This window comes from Bombina bombina, chromosome 2 (assembly GCF_027579735.1).
Source record: "Bombina bombina isolate aBomBom1 chromosome 2, aBomBom1.pri, whole genome shotgun sequence".
In the NCBI taxonomy this organism is placed as follows: Eukaryota; Metazoa; Chordata; class Amphibia; order Anura; family Bombinatoridae; genus Bombina; species Bombina bombina.
Window position 1 is genome coordinate 1,063,551,468 of NC_069500.1, and position 26,947 is coordinate 1,063,578,414.

The 26,947-nt window shown below is 37.3% G+C and overlaps 1 protein-coding gene across 1 annotated transcript in view; it reads right to left on the reverse strand.

Moving 5' to 3' along the window:
- LOC128650031 (histone-lysine N-methyltransferase SETD7) overlaps nucleotides 1-26,947 on the reverse strand; it is a 107,992-nt gene that overhangs the window by 73,930 nt on the left and 7,115 nt on the right. Inside the window, exon 2 of the mRNA XM_053703686.1 lies at nucleotides 13,699-13,828. Within this exon, the coding sequence (XP_053559661.1) occupies nucleotides 13,699-13,828 (130 nt within the window). The remainder of the gene's footprint in view (nucleotides 1-13,698; nucleotides 13,829-26,947) is intronic.

Genomic DNA, 26,947 nt, shown 5'->3' on the forward strand with positions numbered 1-26,947 from the left:
AGACGTTTTTGAGTGCAGAGGACTTTTTCCCAAGTTTTGATACTATTGTTTGGGGACTTAGCAGTGTCCCTTGGTCCTACGGGCACCCCTCTTCTGCTGTGCTGTTCTCTTATTTTCTACTCTGCTAACGATGTAGCTCACAAACGGAGGGTATCTATTGGACGGGAACAAATACGTGATTGCTACTTGCAGAAGACGGAGCAACTACCCAAGGTGACAGTACGCTAGAGAGGTATAACCGCAAAACTAACGGTCGGATTACATGGTGACCGAATGGAACGTTTTCCTTCAGATGTACCTTTGTTCTTGGGGAGAAGCGAGTGTTTATCCTACACCCTGTGAGTTATATGCTGCGTGGAAGCATTTCTATTTGAGACATTTATACATGACCCTCTGATTGCCTTTAATGGGACTACACCTTATGAAGTATTTTAGCTATTCATTATAGGATCTTTTATTGTTTAACCACAGGTGGTAATTTTATGTGTATTTATTGTGCTATTATTAAATTGTATATACTGAGGATATTTACTTGTACCATTTATTTAGGTATCTATTTATTTATACTAGTTTAGACAGATTCATTGTTATACTTAGCTTTTGCGCGCAGGTAACTGTATTTTTGTTAATGTCAATTGCACTCAAGCGATTAGGTTTACTTTCAACTTCTAATATGAGTATTCCATCTGACGCTTGCAAACAGCCACAATAAACTGAAACATATTATGTTCTTATTTTATGTAAATAAAACTATTAATTATTTTTATCCTTCCAATAAAGTACAGCTGAAAGGCTGATCAAATATGAATGATTAACTTATTAAGGTGGAGATAGTTCACCTCCCAATAATTTCATAATTATGTATGTATTTCTAATGGTATACAACTAAATCAGTAATTTTCTGATATAAACTGGAAAATAATCTGAAAAGTTATTATTCTAAAAATGATTATTTTTTTTAATATAAAAATTTAAAATAGAGTCTTACTGACTAGCGTTTTAAACTGTGATTGGAATTTTGATTTAACTCTATTTGATTTAAAGGGACAGTCTATAAGAAAATGTTTGTTTAAAAAGATAGATAATCCCTTTATTACCCATTTCCCAGTTTTGCATAACCAACACTGTTATATTAATATACTTTTTAACTCTATGATTACCTTGTATCTAAATCTCTGCAGACTTATATCAGTGCTTTTTACAAACCTGCATTTTACCCAATTAGTGCTGGTATGTGCATTACTTCATGGAAGTGAGCACAAGGTTAATGGCACACATGAACTAATACTGTCTGACTGTGAAAAGCTAATAAAATGCACAAAGATTAGAGACAGCCTTCAGGGGAGGTTATAAAGAATATTAATATAACAATGTTGGTTGTGCAAAGCCGAAAATGTGTATTAAAAGGCGTTATCTATCTTTTTAAACAATAAAAAAATCAAGTAGACTGTCCCTTTAAATCAAATCAACTCTGGCTGCTTTAGTGTTTAATTGTGTTGGTTTATGGCAGTGGTTTTTAACCTTTTTTTGCCGTGGCACACTTTTTTTTACTTTAAAAAATCATGTGGCACACCATCATCCCAAAATTTAAAAAAAAAAAAAAACACACATTGTAGCCTAATACAGTATATATATATATATATATATATATATATATATATATATATATATATATATATATATATATATACACACACACATACTGTATGTATTGTGCTGTGATGCCATGCCTCCTACAAACTATACGTGACATATTGACATTGTGTCTGTGAATGAATGTCAATATGTCATGGTTGTCTGCCTGATGAGCCTGTCACATACCTCCCAATATTTGAAAGAGGGACACCCCTGCACTGGGAATAAAAAACAAGCAAGTTTAAAAAGTATGTCACACTGTTGTCAGTCTGCCGTGGCACACCTGAGGATCTCTCATGGCACACTAGTAGAGCGTTTTTATTTTGTTACATATGGGAATTAAAGGGATACTAAACCCAAATTTGTTTTCTTCATGATTCAGATAGAGCATGCAATTTTAAGCAACTTTCTAATTTACTCCTATTATCAATTCTTCAATCTCTTGCTATCTTTATATGAAAAAAGCAGGAACGTATGCTTAAGAGCCGACCCGTTTTTGGTTCAGCACCTGGGTAGCGTTTGCTGATTGGTGGCTAGATGTAGCCACCAATCAGCAAGCTCTACCCAGGTGCTGAACCAAAAATGGGCCAGCTCCTAACCTTACATTTCTGTTTTTTCAAATAAAGATGTCAAGAGATGAAGAAAAACTGATAATAGGAGTAAATTAGAAAGTTGCTAAAAATTGCAAGCTCTATCTGAATCATGAAAGTAAAAAATTGGGTTTAGTATCCCTTTAAACACATGAATTGGGAGATACAGAGATTTTGTATCATCTGACACAATAATTTGTTATATTAAATACAAGGTAGCCTTTCTTTATAAAACTGCAACGAAATAAGATACAATATGATTATTTTCATATTGGTTAAATCAACAAACAGTTGCAAACAATTCACCCTTTTATGCTGAAATTCACACAGTTTAAAAGTGAATGTAAACGGCTTTAAATTAAACCACACAAAAAAATTTGAACGTTTATTTTTCATATGCACGATAAATAATTTTAATTTATTTTTAAAAAAAAAACTTAAACAAAATTGCAAATCTGCATAATTTCAATTTGACAAATCAAAATCTTCCATAATGTAAATAAACTACATGGTTACAGGATCATTTGTGTTATGCATAGCTTTTCTTTCACAAAACTCAGCTGCAAAGGCACTAAGCCAAAGACTTCCAAGAACCAGTGAATCCTGTGACTATATTATTCCCTCAGAACGTTTACTGTCCATTTGCCAATGCATTTTTGTTCATGTCTTTGCACAAAAAGACCACAAAAAAAAAACACTTAAAGGAAATCATCACACTGATGTATTAAAAAAAAAGGGACTTTCTGATTTCTTAAAAACAGAATATAGTAAAACTAGAAAATTGATCTATTCAGCTTTTTGTAACTGAAATTCTTTAATTCTGGATCAAAACCTGCTCTTGCCGCTATCTGAAAGATATGTGCTCTCAATGTATTTGTGGCTGCAAGGGACCTAAAAATTACCAGTATTAGAGGAGAAGTCTAAAAAAATATATATTTTGTGTGAATCAAATATGCAATTATACTGGAAATTGCACTGAGTAAATAAAATATTAGACTGCTTTTGATGTGCATCTTATTTTTTTTAAGCAGTCTGTGCCGCAGCTGGATGAGTTACCAACATAGGCCTAGTTTCCATTGGAGTGGTAAAGTTTGGAAACGGGGGGTACCATAAAAATTCTCCATAGATTTTAATGGTGATACATTATTTTACCACAACTAGGCCATATTTAGTAAAAAAAAAAAAAAATCACCAGACTGCTTGATGTGTATCTTATTTTTAAACAGTCCATGTCGCAGCTAGATGAGTAAACAACATATTTAGTTAAATATTTCCATCTACATTACAGCAAACTATTTTGTCAAATAATAATAATGACAAAATAGTAAACAAAGTCAGCCATTCTTTAGCTTGCCCATAATCTGAACTAGAGCAAAAATTCAAGATACCAACTAATATATAAAAAGGACACTAAGCAGGGCCTGACAAATCTATTTAAAATATAGTAGCCAGTAAAAATATTTAGGAGCCATACAGTGGTATTAGGATATAGATATATGGAGAATAAAACAAAAAGTAAGGAGCCGGGGTAAAATTCTAGGAATAAGTGGCTCCCAGGCTTTGTTGAGCCCTGCACTAAGGGTGTGTGTTTATGGATGCTGCAATATTTGTTGTTATTCTGCTGTATATCAAAAGACTCAGAAGTCATACAGCTTAAATACCTGTATGGATCAACTCTGCACCTTGCTGTTTCAAAATTATGATTTTTGAAGTTTTCGCTAGCCCCAAGTGAAAAGGCCTCAATATCGCCCACCACAGTATACAGGGTGAGCAGTGAGTTACTACTGATATACTTTCTACACTTAGATTTGAAGTACAGTCTTGCAGATATATATATTAGGGATAGACCAATATCATTTTTTCAGGGCCGATACCGATAATCGGCCGTCTTTCAGGCCGATAACCGATATCAGGGGCCGATATTCTGTACATTTCAAATTTTGAAAAATCAACACAGTTTATACACAAATATGGTATAAACTGAACATGTTTATTAAAATTTTAAACATTAAAACTTTAAAAGCAAACAACTGTGAAAAAGTGCCTGCATAAATATAGAACTCATTAGCTGCGCCTGCAATGCAGTCAGTGTCGCTTTAAACTAGTTTACCCCTAGTTGGCTAGTCAGTAATGCAAAAGTTGCATGCTCTAATGAACTAGATTTCCCTAGAGCATGTAATTGAGTTTCTCTTTAATTTGAGCCTATGAGGTCACAGTTGATGCCAATTTTGTAAGAGAAATAAATATAAAGAATTACTAGTAGCGTTGTATATAAATGGAATAAAGCAGAAGGAATGTAAAAAATGGATTTATTACACATGGGAAGTATATCCCCATAATACACTAGAGACCAGATTTATAGTGCCCTGTATCCATTTATAGCAAGTATATGCCCATATCACACTACAGACCAGGTTTATAGCTCCCTGTACCCCTTTATGCCAAGTATATGCCCATATCACACTACAGACCAGGTTTATAGCTCCCTGTTCCCCTTTATGCCAAGTATATGCCCATATCACACCACAGAGCAGGTTTATAGCCCCCTGTACCCCTTTATGCCAAGTATATGCCCATACCACAGTACCGAGCAAATTTATAGTACCCTGTGTACCTCTGAATGCCCATATTATAGTACAGACCAGATTTATAGTACCCACTGGGAAGTTATACACTCCGGTCCACAGAGAGTAAGAGTCCCAAACTAGGCAGTGATATATTTGCCCAAATGTGTTAATGCACTGCTGCAGAGGACATCAAATAAATGTATAAGCCTCCGCTACATCAGCTCTTCACTGGCACAGGCTTAGAAAAATGACTGTCACAGGCTTAGATAATAACTAACCCGGCTTGTACAACACATCAGCTGGACTGCTTTTCCCCTATCATATACTGCGTGGCTGGGCGTGCAGACTGCAGAGGTACTACAGTACATGTCTTTCCTCAGACAAAGAATTAGTGAACAGTGAAACATTATAAAGATATACATAAGACCCTCCCCCCAGTGCACCACCAATCAAATGTGAGTCTGTGCCCATAGCAACAAACTAGGCTGATTAGCCTGGAGTCATAGGTACATTTCATAGTATAACAAAAAGATACAATGCAATACATAACCAAAAAGATGAAACAATATTGGCCACAACTTTATATCAGAAGTCTACAGATCGCAATTCAATCCTTCTGGCTACCAGCAATCATCCCCGGTTACTGATTAGGGCTATTCCTAAAGCTCAAATGACCAGGGTGATGAGGAATACCACAATACCTGAGAAGGTGATCATACAAGTACAGGAGATGCCCAAAAAATTCCTGAAGAGAGGATATGCCGAACAATTGATAAAAGCTATTAAGGAAGATGTGACCAAAATGGATCAAGGAACATTACTTGCTGGCAAGGAGAGAAAAGACACTGAACAGAGGGTTACAATGACCACTACATTTGGTCCTACATCCCACCTACTAGCAAAAGGCATACAGAAAAACTGGTGGGTTCTCCAAACTGACCCCAGCTTACCATTTACAAAAAGCATTGTACCAAGAATAGGGTACAAAAGGAACAGCAATCTGAAGGATCTCTTAATGAAAACGGACCCAACACACTGCTACAAACAGGAACAGTGGTTAAAGACGAAGAAACATGGGTCATATAGAGGCCCAAGTTGCACGACTTGCAGTGCCATGATACAAGGATCTACATTCCGGCACCCCCACAACAACAAACAATATAAAATCCGACATTACATGACATGCTAAACCAAATTTGTGGTTTATTTATTGAGCTGTGTTTGTGGGAAGTTTTACGCGGGAAAGACTGATGACGATAATCGGAAGAGAATGGCTAACCATCGGAGTGCGATAAGAGCAGCTTTGGATACGAATAAGACTGATCAACCGGTCGCACGTCATTTTCTAGAAGCCAAACACACTGTCAAAGACTTAAGGTTCATACTAATAGACCATGCCCCCCCCTACTTTGAGGGGGTGATAGGAAGAAGAAATTATTGCAGGTGGAGGCTAGATGGAACTTTAGACTGGATACGCTACACCCAAGAGGTCTAAATGCCAATATTGATTGGCATTGCTTCCTTTAACATTCTTTGGGACTCAATACCACATACAGGGTTACCTGCCCTTATATAACATGACTACCATGACTAGTGGGTATAATAGATATCTTGTGTACCTATACTCCTTGGAGTATTGATATCTCTCAAATGAACATGCACATGATATTGTCAAAATTGTTATTCCTGCTATCTATGTTCCCTTTTGATAGCTTTTTATTGCCATCCCATGTTCTTTATGTTGAGTCATTTTAGCTTACACTGATGGTGGGTACAGATTCTCTGGGAGGTGCTATAGGACCCATATGCGATGCACATTAACCGATGTACATAATTTGGCTAATGTGAATTCTACTGACTGAATGCAGCTATTATTGATACACTATAAATATGTAATATTACCCACTATTATAGCAGGCTTATACATCGCATTTTAGCTGCATAGATCAGACAGACATTTCATTTTTATATACAGAGAAATTCGGTATGCCCATGGATCTATACTCTTAATGATCTGTTACATTCCCACACGCAGATCAGGTCTGACAATCCCTTTTAAAATGTATACAGTTGGGGCTTTGAGGAGAACCAGCAGTAGCTGATTGCAGTTTATTAGCCCCAGTATAATTGGAAATGGTAATAGATTGTATCACACACAGTCTAGTACACGCTGTTTTACTTGTGTTTAGCAATATTATGGAGCGTGGGAATCCCCTACCTCACCGCTATTGGCTTATCAAACAGTGTTACGCAGTACACACGCTGATTAAGCCACGCCCCTTTAACACACAATTAAGCCACGCCCCCGTTCCCCGTTCATGCAGGAAGCAAGGCGGTTGTACAGCTGATATGGATGGCGTCCTAGGCTGTTTACACAAGCTACTCACAATAGGAATCAAGGTATCCTAATATGGGCTGATAGATACACGGCTCAGAGTGGGGCATTATAATGGTTATTAACGTGACTCCACATTAGAATACAAGCAGTTGTAATCCCTCTGGTACACATTTATTTCATTCCATACAGTTTCAGACATAATCTTGCCCATGTCCGTGCAGCTCAGTTCACCCATTAAGATCTCTTAGACAGGGCCTCAATTTGTGATTAGGTATTAAGTAAATAAGTCCACAAAAGTATACATCGTTTGATCAGTACATATGTGGTTTTATTTCTATTTTTATATCATGATTGAATGTGTATTTGGCCATATATTTTGTTTTGGTTATGTATTGCATTGTATCTTTTTGTTATACTATGAAATGTACATATGACTCAAGGCTAATCAGTCTAGTTAGTTGCTATTGGCACAGACTCACATTTGATTGGTGGTGCACTGGGGGGAGGGTCTTATGTATATCTTTATAATGTTTCACTGTTCGCTATTTCTTTGTCTGAGGAAGGGGTAAAAGCCTCGAAACTTTTAAATCCAAAGAGTGAATTCTTTTATTGTATCCTTGATGCACCCTGGTCTGAGTACAGCCGAGTCTGCAGGAGTTTGGCACTGGCTATGATACACACATAGAAACACAAACACATTATCTACGTGATTCACGTAGATGACGCAACTTCCGGTCACATGATTTCCGGATCTGCAGCATGCGGGCCGCGGTCGCAGCTCGACGTTATCAGAAGCCATTTGGTTATTTAAGGTGGAGGGGTAATGTACTCTGTATACTGCTTTTTGTACTTTCCAAAATGTACCCGCAGCTCAGAGGCTTCACAAGTTTCCACAAATCCAAAATATATGTTCTATAAATATTACATTTATGCAGAGCTGTTTCCTGTGTATTTTCTGTACATCTTTGGTTTGCACATGCACACTGTGCAGGGAGTCAAATGACGCTGGTCATGTTCTCCTGGTGTGGTCAACCACCAGGAGAACATACATGACCGGCGCTCATTGGCTAAGAGGCCGCATTAGAGATACCTCGTATATTAAAGTGAAGGTAAACTTACCTTGTTTACGTTCTTCATTAACATTCTTTATGCCAAAATAATATGAGTTTCATTCATCAATTTTGCAGCAATTATCTGTCAACAAAGTTATGACCGCAACTATTTGGTTTTACATAGTATCGTAATTCAACCCGTAATATATATTTTGTTTTTTGCTTCTGGTCACACTGTCCCAATAACCAATTGAAATTCTGGCCGTTAGGCGGCCGTCAAGCTACGTCATCGGAGTATTGTTCAATCTGCGCATGCGCAAATTTACTTTCTGCAGATTTGGTTTTGTTGCGCGCTCCCGTTTCGCGCATGCGCAATCTCCCCCCCCCGGCAATAAAGAGTAAACGTCGTGATAGTTGCGGTCTAGGGAAAACGGTCACGTATTTAAAAAATTCATAGCCACTCTGTTTGAAATATAACATAGTACTGAATCAATACATTATTGGTATTCATTCAATACTATGTTGCTAGCGTGATTGACGCATGCTCGTTTTAGACCTGTTCAATGTGAACGCGGATTTACATATACGTATGGAGCGGGTGTGACAGCTCTATACGTCAGCACAAAGAAATCAAGGAAGTAGATGATGGGCGGAGTTAGCGCGGTAACGGTAGGAAATTCTATAGATAAATAAAGTTGAAAATATAAAATGAATAAAAAAAAAATAAAAAAAAAGTTAGCGATCTCAGTATATTTGACATATAGAGTAGATTGATGTGTTCTAGAGGCTCAAACTTTACTTTCACTTTAAGTTTTTAACCGCGCTGTAGCAAATAAAAAAACAAAAGAAACAACCACACACAAGTGGCACAGCTGATCGGCTACAGGTAGCAAAGCATACTACAATATTGCGCAATATAGAGAAAGCTGACCCCTATGCTGCCTCTCTCTATTGCGCTATGTAGAGAAAAGAAAAAAAGGGGGGGCGCGATATAAATGTGTTAGCTTACAAAGATGAAAAAAGGAAAACTGATTAAATAAAACTGTGAAATTATATATATATATATATATATATATATATATATATATATATCTCTCTCTATCTCTCATGCAGTCGTAGGAGGCAGGTGAGGTACTGCCGCACCTGCCATTTGGGGCATTTTTAAATTTCAAATTGAAATTTTATTTAAAAAAAAAAAATTAAAAAAAAAAATTAAAAATTACATTTTTCCCCCCACTTTCCACTATATTGTGCAATAGAGAGAGGCAGCATAGAGGTCGGCTTTCTCTCTATTGCACAATGTTGTAGCACGATTTGCTACCAGTAGCCGATCTGCTGCGGCACCCAGTGGTGGTTTGTATCTGCAGCACGGTTAAAAAAAACTTCATATAGAGGCATCTCAAATGCGGCCTCTTAGTTGGCTCCACTGCGCAAGTGCAAAACAGCTATCCCTCGACGACGGTGCTCCACCCCATCTGAGAAGGAAGGAGGCAGAGCCTGTTTTCTTTCCTAAGATATGACGTTCATGACGTCATTCAATTACTAGTGGGAATATCACTCCTGGCCAGCAGGAGGAGGCAAAGAGCACCACAGCAAAGCTGTTAAGTGTCACTCCCTTACCCATAATCCCCAGTTATTCTCTTTGCCTCTGTCAATGGAGGAGGTGAAGTTTGGTGTCTGAAGAAATTAATTCCTTTTTTGGGGACTTTTCCCTGCAAGCAAGGATTTGGGTTTAGCTGAGTCCACGTCAATCTCTTCAGTTGAGTAGTGGTAGCTTTTAAGCAGTTAGGAAACAAAGCAAGGACTATATCACAACTTCATAACACATTGCTGCCCATGATACAGAAAGCCAGAGTTGGTTACTCTGTTCTTTCTTTTTCTACAGGTCTCTGTAAGGAGTATGTGTCCTTTCACGCCTTGTGAGCTGTCTTCCTGGCGGACAACTAGACTGCAGGTAAGTTCTTTTGTCTTCTAGGTCTTGGAGACTTGCACTTCAGAATAATATGTAGTAGATGGGGACATTTTCAAAATCCTTTATACAGGATTTTCTTTGGCAGTGGGCAGGCACATTATGTATGTTGAGACTAGGGGTTAATCTTACCCTTATTGGGATGTTTTTCCTCTTTGGGCTAATTTTGTTGAAATGCTTTATTAGTATGTGTGTGGCTTATGTTTTATACAGGGATTTATGTATAAACTTAAAATTTGGCCGTTGGTTTTCTTCGCTTGCTTAGCTAGAACAGGCTAACTGACAAACTGCTTGAGTTTGAAACCAGCTGCATCTACTTGCATCTTATGTTGTAGGCAGCGGGAAACACTGCTGCGTAGTTTCCTCTCTGCCGGTCATGTGACTGATCTCTGCTGTCGGATATTCACGGAGCGGATCGGCATAATTGAATTTCAGTCTCTTCAGTGTCGATCTACTATAGGACTTCTGGCAATCAAATTGTGGTATTAAAAATTCTTATAGTGACAGTGTATTTAAAAAATATCTACAATTTGGGGAATTTTTTATTTAGTATTATGGACATGGACCAAGACTCTTCTATTCTGTGCTGCATGCTTAGCTAGAACACTTCAATTTAAAGATAAATTGTTGCCCTCTGAGCCCAATGTCTCTCAGGATGATGCTGTTCAGGCAATGCCACAGCTTTCTCCTCAAACGTCCCAAGCCTCTATGGCGTCCCATACAGTGCCCTGCAGTTCCTCGCAGCCTCCTGGAGGAGTTTATTTGCCTGCAGATTTTGCTGCACAGGTATCTTTTGCGGTATCTGCTTTTCCTATGCTTGGAAAAGGCAAGAGGAAAATTAGACATTCAAATAGTAAGGTTTCTGTTCCACATACTGCTACGCAGGTTGCCCTCCCTCATAAATCTGGATGAGGAGAATACGCCTGTAGCCTCTGAGGGTGAAATCTCAGATTCGGACAGTATTTTTCCCTTTATCTGATACTGAAGAAGTAAACTTCAGATTTAAGCTTGAACACCTTTGTGTACTGTTAAAGGAGGTATTGTCTACTTTGGACAACTCCGATACTTATGTCATTGTCAACCCTAAGAAGTCTAGTAAACTTAATAAATAGTATGATGTTCCTTCCTCTGTGGAGGTTTTTCCTGTCCCAGACCGTGTGATTATGTACCAGGAATGAGAGAAGCCAGGGATTACTTCGTATTTAAAAAGATGTTTCCTGTTGCTGACTCCATTAAAGATTCTTGGCACACGGTGCGTAAAGTAGATGGGGCTATTTCTACTCTGAATTATGATCCCTATAGAGGATATAGCTGCTCCTTTAAGAACCCCATGGACAAAAAACTAGAAGCTTATTTAAAGAAAATGTATGTTCATCAAGGTCTTCAATGGCAACCTGCTGTTTGTATTGCTACAGTAGCAAGTGCAGCATCTTATTGGCGCAACGCCTTGTCTGAATCATTTAGTAGAGACTCCATTGGAGGAGATACAAGATAGGATTAAGGCTCTCAAACTAGCCAATTCCTTTATTTCTGATGCTAACATGCAAGTTATTAGACTGGGAGCCAAGATGTCTGGCTCCACTGTACTAGCCCGCAGGGCATTGTGGCTAAACTCTTGGTCAGCTGATGTTATCTCTAAGTCCAAGCTTCTAGCACTTCCTTACAAGGGGAAGACCTTGTTCGGACCTGGTCTTGCAGAAATAATTTCTGATATTATATCGGGGAATTGCAGTGGCGCCATACCTGGACGACATAATGGTTCAGGCGACATCTTTTCAACAAGCAAACTCTCATACAGAGATCTTGCTGTCTTTTCTACGTTCCCACGGTTCGAAAGTGAATCTGAAAAAGAGTTCCCTTGTTCCAGCTACAAGGGTGTTTTTTCTTAGGGACCATAATAGATTCCCTATCTATGAAAAATTTTCTGAAAAAAGTCAGAAAAACCAAAATTCTCTTCTCTTGCCTCTCTCTTCAGTCTTTCCATGCGGGTTTTTGAGAACTGGGCCCTAAGGGACTGATTCTGTAAAGCTCTCCACTAAGGTGAGACTCTCCAAAGAGATCTGTCAGTGCTACAAAGTGTGAAAACACATACATTACAGTATTGAGCTCAATAAAATTTACAGTATAAAAAGCATACTGAAAGCATGATCTAAAAATCATAATCAAAGTACACACAAAAAAAAAAATTGTATTACGAGTACATAGCAAAATACCAAAATAAATTATGCAGTAAAACTTATAAAAAAAAAAAATTGATGGGAAAAAAAAAAAAAATGTACACAATAAACACAGCATTTAATATGAAATATAATGCAAAAATAAAATAGTAAGTGAAAATCATTACAAAAAGTACTAAATTCAAAGAGTATTTTACTTTTTTGTAAAATGTCTCCAAGCCTTAACAACTGGGCTGAACAAGGGTGTTCATTAGATCTATATTAAGTTCTCACATGGTCTTATCACATCTAAGGTTATGCCTGCAGGTCTCACTGTTTTTCTTACCAAATTTGAGCTGGCAAGCTTGTCTCAAAATACACAAATTGCAGTCGTATAGAAAAAGACATGTATAGGAAATTAGATGTGAATATAAAGTAAAGAACGCTGAAAACAGCACAATCCGATTTATAAGTGCTTCAAAAAAAAAATGTTATCAATCCTTGGTACCCGTTACATTTCTGTTCACCTGCGGGATTCTACATTCCAGAGAGCTTCTTAATTTTCCCCTTTTTTCCCCAGTATTTAAACCCTATAAGAGGCAGTTTGCCACTTGCTGGGATTCTCAGGCACAGTCCCACTTTTTTTATTTTTATTGAATGAGGTCTGCCCATGTGGGGGTTTGCATAATGATTTAACTCCATGCTGGGGAACTTTAGAGAACTGGGTCCTAAGTACACCTGAAAACCACTTATTGAGTGAAGGTAAGTTAGTCACAATGACAAGGACACTTGTATTATTATTAAGCACCAAACAAATTCCACAGAGCTGTCCAAAAAGATAAAAGTACAATAATATGTTTAATAGACAGAACAAAAATGTATGAAACAAATACAGAAGGATTAGAGGGCCCAATAGTAAAGGAGGGTTAAAGGGACACTGAACCCAATTTTTTTATTTTGTGATTCAGATAGAGCATGCAATTTTAAGCAACTTTCTAATTTACTCCTATTATCAATTTTTCTTTGTTCTCTTGCTATCTTTATATGAAAGAGAAGGCATCTAAGCTTTTTTTTTTTGGCCCAGAACTCTGGACAGCACATTTTTATTGGTGGATGAATTTATTCACCAATCAGCAAGAACAACCCAGGTTGTTCACCAAAAATGGGCCGGCATCTAAACTTACATTCTTGCATTTCAAATAAAGATACCAATAAAATTAAGAAATTTTGATAATAGGAGTATATTAGAAAGTTGCTTAAAATTTCATGCTCTATCTGAATCACGAAAGAAAAAAATGTGGGTTCAGTGTCCCTTTAAATAAAGCTGCTTTCTATGGGTTACCAGAACTTGGTCCAGATGCACATTTTAACATTTTAAAATGAATACCTACCTTCCATCAAAGAAGAAGAATTTGCCACGTCCATTTTTTTCGCCATGTACAAAATGTCCCTCAAAACGATCTGTGGAGCTGTAGCTGACCGTGCAGAAACCATGTGGCAATCCATCGTCATCGAGACTGCCTATACAGAAGCAAGAACACAACAAATATTATACTAATGTCAACATGTTCAGTAATCCTTATTGTCTTGTGCACTGTTTGTTTTGCTCATGCAAATTAAAAATTTGTCAGGATTTAACTGCACAAATATTAAAAAAAATAAAAAGTATGAAATCTTAATTTTACCCTTTTTCCCAGTATTTAAACCCTAAAAAGGTCTTAGCTAATCCCTTTATGATACACCCTACACAATGCAAACAGAGCAGGGGAGTGGGATCACACTTTCTGAAAACAGATTAACTCTGTTACATATTTAGTTAAGTAATAATGCAGTTAAAGGGACACTGAACCCAATTTTTTTTCTATCATGATTCAGATAGAGCATGCAATTTTAAGCAACTTTCTAATTTACTCCTATTATAAAATTATTTTCATTCTCTTGGTATCTTTATTTGAAATGCAAGAATGTAAGTTTAGATGCCTGCCCATTTTTGGTGAACACACTGTGTTGTTCTTGCCGATTGGTGGGTAAATTCACCTACCAATAAATAAGTGCTTTCCATGGTCTGAACCAAAAAAATAGCTTAGATGCTTTCTTTTCAAAAAAGGAAAGCAAGAGAACGAAGAAAAATTGATAAGAGTAAATTAGAAAGCTGTTTAAAATTGCATGCTCTATCTGAATCACGAAAGAAAAAATTTGGGTTCAGTGTCCCTTTAACTGTAAATAAAAAAAAATTCTGACTGTGTATTGCAGAGTTATAAAATAAAACTAGAAATATTTGCTTTTAATTATTGCTTATTTGTCTTCAAATATGTTAGGTAATATTTTGATCTGCTACAATTTTTAACTTACTAATTTAATTCTTTAATGTAAGTAGATATTAAAAAAAAAGGGACAAAATAGTGCAAAATGGACCGTTTTGATTTATCAGAGAATGTATTTGTTGCACTATTTACTGAGTAACTATGTATTTAACGACCGCAAAGTGGATAAACACATAGGTAATGTCGTACTATGGAGCCAAAAACAATGCAGGCCCTGAGCTGAACACAGCTGGAGATTGGAAGGGCCATATGGCTACCATCAGCCAGTTGGTTAACTGGTCATTTTCCAGAGCCACCCCTAGCATTTGTAAGGCCCTGGGCAAGACAAATCTGTGTGTCTTTTCAGCCTAGCATCCTTATGCCCCTCCTTTTGTATGCCCTGCCCTCTCTATTGCAAGCCATGTCCCAAAATACAGTGTGTCCTATATAAGGAGTAAAACTATATATTCACCTCCGGATGCCACAAACACTTCTTCATATACACAAGATGAACACTGCATGTACAAAGTGCAGAGCCCTGGGTGGGTGTCTAAAGGTCAGGCCTGACATTTTCTCCTGGGGACCAGCAGTTCTGTGTGGCTCCCAAGGTCCTTTTCCTAGAGTTTTGTGGCGAGTAGTGCAAATTAGATATTCTAACAAATTAGAGCATGTAATTTATGCATAGTAATGTTTCGTTAAACTCAAGATTTCCTGCACAAGTGGAAAAAAATATGAATTGCATAATAAGATTTTATTTTCAGTCATAAATGTTGTTTTAAATTTAGCACAATTTCTAATGCATTCTCTACATCAGGGGTCACCAACCTTTTGGACCTCAGGGACCACTAAAATCACAATTTTGAATCCCGTGGACCACTAACATGATTTTTTTTTTTTTGTCTATCTGAAGGAATTTGGAAAACTACTACAAAGAGACAGGTATAATATATATATTATATATATATATATATATATATATATATATATAAAAAAAATCTCCTGTATTAGGCTACAATGTGTGATTTTGTAAAATTTTGGGATGGTGGTGTGCAGCAGGATTTTTTTTAATGTAAAAAAGTGCCACGGCAAAAAAAAGGTTGCAAATCACTGCCCTAGAAGATGCATAAATTATAATAAAAATAAATAAAAAAACTTATGCAGAAGCCAAGAAAAAATAATGACGGGAGAAAATTTGCTCTGAATGATCAAATTTTGGTAACTGAAGAGTACTTAGATAGGTAAAGTAAAGGTTTGTACCACACCCATAGTGAATATACTTGGAAGACGACTAATACAAGCGAGTAAGCTGGGTGGTAGAGTCTCTACAATGTTTAAAGGGGCAGTAAACCTAGCAAATAATGTTATATAATTCTGCACATAGTGCAGAATTACATAGGATTAGCTTAGTGCCAGCTTTCTAAAGCAAAGGATTAGAGAGAAGTTTTACAACGAAAATTGAATTTTACAGAAAGCAACTCCTGGCTCTACTGAGCAGGTCTGTTTTTTAACTCCTAAGCACATCGCCGGCACGCTGTCTAGTCACAGCCGGCCCGATTGCGCTATTAAACTCAATGTAGCTCGATCCCGCTCTGGTCTTGTAGCAAGCTAAATTGTGTTTAATAGTGTGATTGGGCCGGTTGTGAATAGACAGCGTTCCCACAATGCGTTTAGGAGTAAAAAACAGGCCCGCTCAGTAGAGCCAGGAATATGCCCTAGAATCCTAAAGAAACATGTAAGCACAGGCACACTCTCGAACCTACCTCAGTATGTGCTTATTGAAACTTATCAACAAAAAAGACCAAAGAAAAGCAGGGAGCTCTGACAGCAGGTGAACTGGAAAGGATTTTAAAAATTGTATACTGTATCTGAATCACGCAAGTTTAATATTTGACATTGATGTCCCTTTAAAGAACACCACACCTCTAGCCAATGGGCTTTCAGTCATTTAAGCCACTTTGTATGTTTGTAGTGCTTCCTGTCCATAGCCTTCATAGTTTGTGCATGGTCAGACATTAAACTCCTAATACTAATTCTGCCTTACAAACAGTTGCTGCTTGATGAAGTGGCTCAGTATAAATATAGTTGTTATGGTCTGTAGGTAGCAGGATTTGTATAACCTTTACAGAAGCCGCACTACTTTGTGCATGCACAGTTATCAGGCTTGCACATGCTCATATCAACTTGTTCAGTGTTCACCACAGAATTTGTTTTCAGCCGGGTAGCATTCTGACGTTGCCGGGTGGGGGCAGTGTAATACTTTGCAATATTATAAAAATTTCTGTCATTTATAAATGTTACTTAAGCTATCCAATGCAAAAAATTAATTGTATAACTAAACATAAATTGGGTGGTGCTCCCGCTAAAAAAGGCCCTGGGGAGAACACTGTTGCTAATTTATGCATTTCTACTGGTCATTAGAAGTATAGAGTAAGCAGACTATTTGCTACATAAAAATGACATTTACATTTTGAATTATGAGAAGTTCAATCATGGTCAATAAGTTACTTATTCAAATTGTTGTTCTAGAGGTGGTGTTCTGCATTTTGCCACCCCTGTGCTTTCCAATTCTGCATTGCATATGGTGCCTTTTAGTGTCCTACTGTCCTTGTTCCATATGTACACAGATTCAAGAAGCCGATTTATCCATACATGTTAAAAACACTTAAAAGGACACTAAACCCAATTTTTTTTCTTTAATGATTCAGATAGAGCATGCAATTTTAAGCAACTTTCTAATTTACTCCAACATAAACTTTTCTTCGTTCTCTTGCTATCTTTATTTAAAAAGCAGGAATTTAAAGCGTAGGAGCTTTAACTATTTGCATTTCATATGCACGAGAGAAAAAAAAAAAGTGAGTAATATGCCCCTTTACTGAATTATAGTGTGGTGATTACATTGGGGCCAAACAGCTTCAGACAAACAGGACTAGTTTTCCTGTTACGTATTATTAACAGATAAGCATTTTCAGTACAGTTCAGTGAAAACAAGAAAAAGAGCAGCACACACGCACTACACCACAGTAGCTATATCACCTCTTGTCACTGCTCCACAGCAAGTTTTAAGACCCTTTATTTCTCATCTTCCTAATCATCTCTATTGTCTGCCTGCTGTCACAGTAGCTTCTGTTGTCTGCCATAAAGGCGATTATTCTTCCAGCTGCACAGGGTTTGCCCGGGTGAGAAGGAATATATCCATGCAGCCGTACTTACATAGTACCAATGTGAAAAGCAGCTCATTTAGCAATCATTTATTAGTATAAATGTATTTGGGCACATTTTCAAATTTTTTCTAATCTCTATTATAAGGTTATTAAATGGTCGGCAAGCAAATTAAAGGGCTGCTGTAAGTAAATATTTTTTATGCCTGTTACTAACTACCCACCCCAAATACGCTTTTTATCAATAGCATTTCATTAACATATCTCTACCGTATATCAGAAATCTTGTCTGCAAATTTAATTGTTTTCCAAACCCACTCCGTGGGTATCCTTTGCTCTGTACCAATCCGTTTACAATACCTAGGTTTCAAAATGGCGCTTTCAACACAAAGTTATTGGTTTAAGTATTTTGAACACTCAGTGCTGAAAATAGTGGGCAGGATAACGTGACATCATCGGCGAATAAAAGATATAACTTTTATAACGTTATGAAACTTCGTTTTGGAGAAAATATAGGTCAGTAGGTTTTAATTAATGTTTATTAACTTTAATATGTTAGTTGTTTAGCTTAAAAATTATAACAGAAAGTAATCCTTTAAGCTTTTTTTTTTTTATAGTAGATTACTGAAAAAGATTCTGCATTCTACACAATGATTACATATTGATAGGCAGTAATAACCTATATGTAACAATGCATGCATACTTGAGTGATACATAAAGGTTTACATCGGGAGATAATTAATACCAGGTGTGCCAGCCTAATTTTTAAAATCAGTTTTGATAATAGCAAGTGCAACAATACAAATTAAAAAAACAACGACTCACATTTCAGACCCTGCAGCATCTCTCTCAGATCCCTACCTTTATATCCCCTGGGCAGACCAGCTACTGCTTGCTACTTTAGTTCCCCTGAGCATGGTATAAAGGGTCCCATGAGAAAAAGTCCCTTTAACTTGTATAGTGCACAAAATAATGTCACAAACTCTAGTAAGAAAGTCCAAATGTAAAGTTCAGGGTAAATAACAATCTTGTTTCTTACTTGAAGAAGTCCCTTTAAATGGCGTCATCCGTTAAACAAAAAATTGGTATCGTAACTGAAATGACACAATTGTTCAGGAAAGTTAAACATAAGTAGCCCATAGCACTTGTATGAACAAAACTCACTTCTCAGTGTAACAAAAAGAAAGCAAAACCGTTCCACAAGATTAATAATTGGGGCGTGCTTCTGTGATGTATCCTATATTAAAAATCGCAATCCTTTAGAAAAGTGTACAAAATTCACTATTGAAGTAGTTTTTTGTAGATAAATAATTTGATAAGGTTTTCTAAAGGATTGTAATAAACCCCATTATTTGATATCCTAACATTGTTGCAAACACTGCTGCCATAGAGTGCTAAAGACAAGTGCACTCTCCTGAGCTCCTATCAGCCTACCTAGGTTTACTCTTCAACAAAGGATACTAAGTGAATAAAGCAAATACCATTAAATACAGTAGAATTACATAATCAACAAATTATGATATAATGAATAATAAAAGGGCATTGCAATAGAACTTATGCTGAATTTTAGTACGGTTTGTTGTGACAATTTTTAAATTGCACTTTAATTTGCCGGCCCAGTATACACTGAACTCTTGCACATGCTCATTGGTAGCTGGTGCCTCAGAAAGTATGCAAAAACACACACTGCACAATATTGGATAATGGAAATAAATTGGAAAAACTCTTAAAACTGCAAGCTCCTATCTGAATCATAAAAGTGAAATTTTGACTTAAGAGTCACTACCTTTATTTAAATTGTAAAGTTGTTGTTTTTTTATTGCATGCTCTGTTTGAATATTGAAAAAGGTTTAATTACGCGTCCCTTACAATTACAGGACACATATTCCTATTAAAATCTTAAGTACTTTTTTTAAGCCGCTACCTTTCTTACACAATGCACCTCATAGCTAGCCAATAACAAACAGATCATTACTGGTATTTTTTTATAAAGAGAGTTTTACATACATTCCTAAATATGTTCCTGGAAATCATTCATAGGAAAACAAACGTGCAATAATATGTTAGAGCGTTTGATGATTGCACTGTTGCCTGCATATGCGATTATCAGATTGTTATCCGTCACCATCCGCATTAAGACAAAATGTTTTCGACCCAAATTATGAATAAAGTGGTTCATTCCCCGAGTGACTTTGTGATACACAGCACGTCACTGTGGTATACAATGTTACACTTCCCTTACCGAGGACATTCTTCTGGAAGGGATGCAGTGTACTGGGGTAGCACACAATTTAAACACAGTTGTATGTTTAGCTTAGCGCTAGGAAAGCTCTATCTTATGTAAGTAGCCATTTGGCACATACATATATATATATATATACATACACATACACACACACACACATATACATACCAGTATCAATTTTAGTGCACTCACTGTTACTTCAACATCCGCCGGGGTGCTGCGTGGAAAACAAATAGTTTTAACAATCAACCCCAAAGGTAGGAAGAAGGAACGCTTCACTCTCCGGTCTGTTCAAAAAGAGCTTTATTATATCTTCATATATCAGTCATACATCCCAAACGTTTCTATACCGGTTGGTATCTTGTTCACTGGGTGTCGCAAAAATGTTTGTGTCCCAAAAACGGCTCCTAATCTAACCCACACACCTCTCACCTGTTTATACCCCTAAGTGTCACTTCCGGTGTATCGGGAACAGGCTCCACGCGCACATAACACGGCAAGTCTTCAAACACATGGCTAATTTGCATAGCCCAGCCTGCTTAGTGACGCATATCATCATGTCAGTCACATAAATTCTCTAGACATGCGCATGTCGTGTGGCAGCCCATCTAGAACACGCCAGGAGGTTGTATTTTTTCCCTTTGCTCATCATATTGGTTAAAAATGAGTACCTATATAACTCAATGGTTGGCATATGATTATGTCCGTTGATGGGATACTAATGTAAGCGTTCAACTTGGCTAACTCAGGATAAGTGTTATCAGGGAACCTATTGCGTGTTGTTTAACACTTTTAGAATAAAAATACTTAGATATTTGGATTATTTAGTAATCCGATTTTAGTTTCTTTTTAAATACAACCTCCTGGCGTGATCTGGATGGGCTGCCACACGACATGCGCATGTCTAGAGAATTTATGTGACTGACATGATGATATGCGTCACTAAGCAGGCTGGGCTATGCAAATTAGCCATGTGTTTGAAGACTTGCCGTGTTATCTGCGCGTGGAGCCTGTTCCCGATACACCAGAAGTGACATCAGCACTTAGGGGTATAAACAGGTGAGAGGTGTGTGGGTTAGATTAGGAGCTGTTTTTGGGACACAAACATTTTTGCAACACCCAGTGAACAAGATACCAACCGGTATTGAAACGTTTGGGATGTATGACTGATATATGAAGATATAATAAAGCTCTTTTTGAACAGACCGGAGAGTGAAGCGTTCCTTCTTCCTACCTTTGGGGTTGATTGTTAATACTATTTGTTTTCCACGCAGCACCCCGGCGGATGTTGAAGTAATAGTGAGTGCACTAAAATTGATACTGGCATAATATTGTTGAAGTTGCACCCTGCACATGTTATATATATGACTTTGATCTTGCTTTGAGACTTTGGTTATTATTATAACTGTACAGCTACTATTGCCTATTTTGTCCCTGACAAGTGCTGTCTGTTATTTGCAGCTATTTTAAACAAGAAATGTTGCTGCTATTGCTTTTAACAAATGTGTTTTTAAAGTGATATTACCCTGATACACTGGGATACCTGGGACCTGACTAATACTGTTAAACATATACAATCATTGTTAGTAAATTATGGAGGCTTTGGGATCTACTGCAACCAATATGTCTAACACAGGAGATGATACTGTGAATAGAGAATCATTTGTTTACACTGAAGCAGATGCAGAACGCATCTTAGCAACCACTGACTTACATGAGCTGAGTGGGGAAACACCTCTGGATGTATATCATAAATTATTAAATCTGCAAAAAAGGGAAATAGATCATCACCTACACACTGTGTATTTGTCAAATTACCACCGCAATAAGAATATACCACAAGGTTTCCGTATAAAGAATATCCCTACCATTGGTAGGTCAAACCCAGATTTCTGTAAAAAATGGTGTTCAATCCTGAACAAATGCTTGTATGATCTTATTCTGCTGGTAATAGAGGAGTCAAATAGACTATTACATTTAATTAGAGTTGAGATCAATGAGGTTAAGCAGATGAGCTATCAAATCTTAACTGAAGATACAGGGGAAGACTGGGTAAAAAAACTACAAGGACAGGTGAACAAGTACAGGAATGATTTATTATCATTCAAAAATAACAAATTAACGACTGTGGAAACTGATTATAGGGAAAGAAGAGTCTACAGATGGCTCTATGGAAAAGACGACAATAGACCCCAATACAGACGTAGGAGACGTTTTAATAATAAAAACATTGCGGATACAGTGGATAGTAGTGGGGGGGACTCATCAGAAGGGGATGTTGAGGAAGTCAATACTAATGAAAATACTGGACACCCTTTAGGCGGGGTAAGCACCAGATCCTCCAAGAAACCCCCACTCCCAGGGAAACAAAAACGACCAAGACAGCAGTCGAGGAGGGGAGGATATAAAGAAAAAATCCACACAAAAAAAAAAAGGAGTTAGATATTATTTACAACCTAAGTGATCGCCCTCTGAGCGCTGACGAAAAAAAGTCTGCTGAATAAGGGTCTGTCCTTTGTCCCTACGCCAACATTAGATAAATTTCAAATGAATATAGATGTTTACAAACTACAGAGGCAATTAAAGATTAAAGATTTTTTTTAAGGACAATGAACAGACCATATCCAGCAGATTTAAGGCACAGAGTAAATTTGACCCGGTGAACCTTAACCCCTCTATTCGCAGTTTCTCTCGCATGATTAGTGATACATGTGAACAAGCCAAAGTGGAAAAAGTTTTCCCTAATCTATCTAGAGGTGAAAAAGTGGCATTAACAAAGTTAAAAAATTATTACTCTATCATCATTCATGCGGCAGATAAGGAAGGGTCAATCGTTGCTCAAAATTATTCTGACTACAGGGATGAGGCTTATCGACAATAGGGTCTATTGTAAACTTAGGGGTAACCCTATGAATTCCTTTAAGAAGGAATTAGACTACATATTAAAATGCGTCCAGGAAGCAGGTATGATCGATGAAAATGAATTTGAGTTTATGACCACTCCCTTTCTGGTAATTCCAGTACTATATCTGTTGCTAAAAGTACATAAAACTTTGACAAAACCTCCCGGTAGGCCTATTGTGTCTGCCCTGCCCGGGACTCTTTATGTTCTAATGTGACCATTTTCATCGATCATCACCTGCAACCTGTTGTAAAGGAATCATATTCCTTTATATTGGACTCCCCCTCACTTATCAGAAAATTACTAAGCTGGAAATGTTTGGAACCAGGTGATCTTTTAGTTACCATGGACGTGGACAGTCTGTACACCGTCATCCCACATGATGGCGGTGTGCAGGCTGTCAGGTCCATGCTGAGTGAATCGTTGGCATATGCGGGACCACCCATTGAGTTCTTACTTGAACTTCTCAATTTTTGTTTGGAGAAGAATTTTTTTAAATTCGAGAAGGATTTCTTTTTACAAGTATCAGAAACTGCAATGGGTTCAAATATGGCTCCCGCATATGCCAACCTCTACATGTCCTGGTATGAGACCAAAATCATGCACATTTTAACAGTTGAACACATTAAATTATATGTGAGATACATAGACGATGTGTTTCTGATACGGCGAGGGTCAGAGGAAACATTGAAACATTAGGTGAATACCCTCAAAAATGGTTTAGATTAGGAGCCGTTTTTGGGACACAAACATTTTTGCAACACCCAGTGAACAAGATACCAACCGGTATCGAAACGTTTGGGATGTATGATTGATATATGAAGATGTAATAAAGCTCTTTTTGAACAGACCGGAGAGTGAAGCGTTCCTTCTTCCTACCTTTGGGGTTGATTGTTAATAATATATATATATATATATATATATTATATATATATATATATATATATATATACACACACACACACACACACAATATTGCAGCTTTGTATCGGAGGTATGAAGAATCAATTGATTGGGTCTGAATTAATTACATATAAAATACAAACTGGGATTGATTTAAATGTATCCTTTGCCTCTATAGGCATATTGTAAATGTATTATATATTTATTGCTTTGATTTTTTATATATGAAACTTTTACAGTTATATCCTTGTGCTTACCTTCAGAGCAGCAATGTAATACTGGGAGCTAGCTGAACACATCTTGACGCGTTTCAAAGTTGTAAATAACTTCTTCAGAGGCAATTGCCTCTGAAGAAGTTATTTACAACTTTGAAACGCGTCAGGCTGTTTCTATAGTGTTGAATCTGGCTGCTTGATTTTATATTTAGCGTGTTTTTATAACGCTGTTCATTGGAATAATTTCTATACTGGACTGGAAAGCATTGGAAAGTTTTATTTTACTTTTATCCATTTTTTAATGTCTTGATTTATCATGGTAACGGACTGTTAGCTGGAATCTGGTATTCTGTTTCTATATATCATATGCGCTATTGATACCTCATATAGACTGAGGTCACGTTTGTGAGTACCTTTTTACTGTGGCTAACAATAAATATTTCTTTATCTACAAACAATATTATGCTATGTGCGATTTGTCTCTTTCATTCCACATAATATCAACGGAAACTTGAAAAAGAAAACCGATACTGTGAAAGATTGGCAAGTCACCACCTACAAACTAAAGCAGCCGCCCGGAGACTAATACAGCGGGATACGTGTAACAACACCCACTTCTTACCTCATAGGAATGAGGTTTGTCGATGTAAGTAGGCTGTGAGCGCAAATGAGGATTGTTGGTCCAATTGTGTATATGCTCAGCTAAGAAGTGTTTTATCTCACGATAAAGAAGCATACTACTTAATCCTATGAACTTTTTTTTTACAAGTTTCATATGCTTTATATATCTATTCTTTACGTGTTTACAGTGTGAGCTATTCTGTTGAACATCCAACAAAGAACTGAGAGGTGTTAGATCACTGTGACCCCTCCTGTCATTATATACTGTTGGTACAATATACTATTTGTGGATCTATTGTTTGATACAACTAGTTTTAAATGGTACCCAGTAGCTGTATTTAGTTTTTATTTTCATTCTCCAACACTCTTTCTGCAGTAACAGAGTATTTGCAACTATACTATATATCTGTGTGTAGGGTACATTAGTACTCATATACACTTCAGGGATATTTAGTTATTTCACTGCACAATTATATAAATAATCTTTTTATGTGACCACTCTTACCATTAGTGAAATAGGGGATTAGCGCTGTGTAGTGCACCATTTCCTCTTTTTTTGATACATACATTTGATACATGACACTTTGGGGGTCATCTTAGATTTAAAGTTTATATCTATGATGACACCTAAAGTGGCACATGATAAAATGCAATTTTAAACCATTGACCTTGATTACCTCATTTCCAAAACAACATTGCTCATTACCACTTTAAAAAATGAACTTTTGTGTTGACATAAACCTGCCCTAATAGCTTATGGGGAGATCATGTGATGTTTTTGTGTTATGCAGTTCAAAGGAATATATATATATATATATATATATATATATATATATATATATATATATATATATATATATATATATATATCAGGGGCCGGCTGATCAGCCAGGCAAATAGGACCTGGGCTGAGCTACCAGCAAGTAGGGGGGCCCACAAATGGCATCTCCACGGATCCTGGTGCATTCCTTAAGCTGGAGTTTTCAGTTGCCCTATCAGTAACTAAGCAAATAAGTGTGGGTTTAGTGGGGGACCTGGAGGGGGTCTGTCGCTGTGAGGGCCATAGAGTGTGGGGTCTGGCCCTGGAGGTTGAGGGGCAGGTCAGGGAGGCTACCATGTTTATTTGCATAAAATTTAATACATTTTGGTCAGTGTGAGACAGTGTTCCTGGGGCTTTGATTGGTCTCAGTCTGCCCCTGGTGTGCAGTGGGGTAAGAGTGTGCAGTGGGTGCATGACAGGTCGGGGCCCACCAGCAGGGCTATCACGGCCTGGTACTGGGCCACGGCCCGGCTGTTGAGAAACCAGGGCTTAGAGTAAACCATGAATCACTTCTGTACTTAAATAAAAGCACTTTTCTTTTTGCAGGGATTTCACTGTTCCCACAGATATCACCTGACTAAAAAAAAAAAAAATAATTTTGTTTGTATAAAGAGGGACTACTCTACTAGAAAATAAACTATTAAGGGTCTCTAGTCTAGAAAATCCAGATTTTTTTTTTTAATCATAAAAAGGTCCCATTCCATAGAAAATCCCTATGTTTTGTTTCAATTTATTTTTTAACAACTTATTTGTATAACTACTAAGACCACCACCACCATTTGAAAGTGCAAATGATCCACTTTAAAAATTAGGGCTCTTGGAGATTTGTAGTTGCTAAGAAAACAGAGATTGAAGGTTTTGAAAACCTACCCCATCTGGCTCCCTTGCAGCTACACTAAGCTTCTTGGTTCTGCCCGCTTTGTGTCGTCACCACAGGAAGCCTGGGAGCGCCGCCCACTAGGCCACCAACGATCCCCGGCCTGTAGTGCGGGGGATCGCCGAAAACAGTGTTTAATCGGCGATCCCCTTCATGACGAAAAGGGCTAGTCATGCACCTGCAGCTAGTAATGCACATAATTTGCATATGGATAACAAATATAAAAAGTCTGAGGATTTAAAGGGACAGTCAACACCTGAAACAACAATGCGTCTGCACCACATCCCCATTTTCAACACCTCTAACGTTATACGAGTAATTGTCCAAATCACATACATTTTTCTAATGGAGATATGGCAGCCAAGCTCCTCCCCCTCCTCCTTCATCCCCTTCTTTACTAAATTCCACACTCGTTCATGTATGAACCGTTGACGCATGCGCATTTATTTATTTTTTATAATCAAAGTTTTTTATTGAGGTAATATCAAGTATACAAAACACCAAACAGTATACATTCAGCGGCTTACTATAATACATAACACACATGGTATTGATAAGACATTGGCTGTAGACAAGAAGTGCAACATTTACATTCT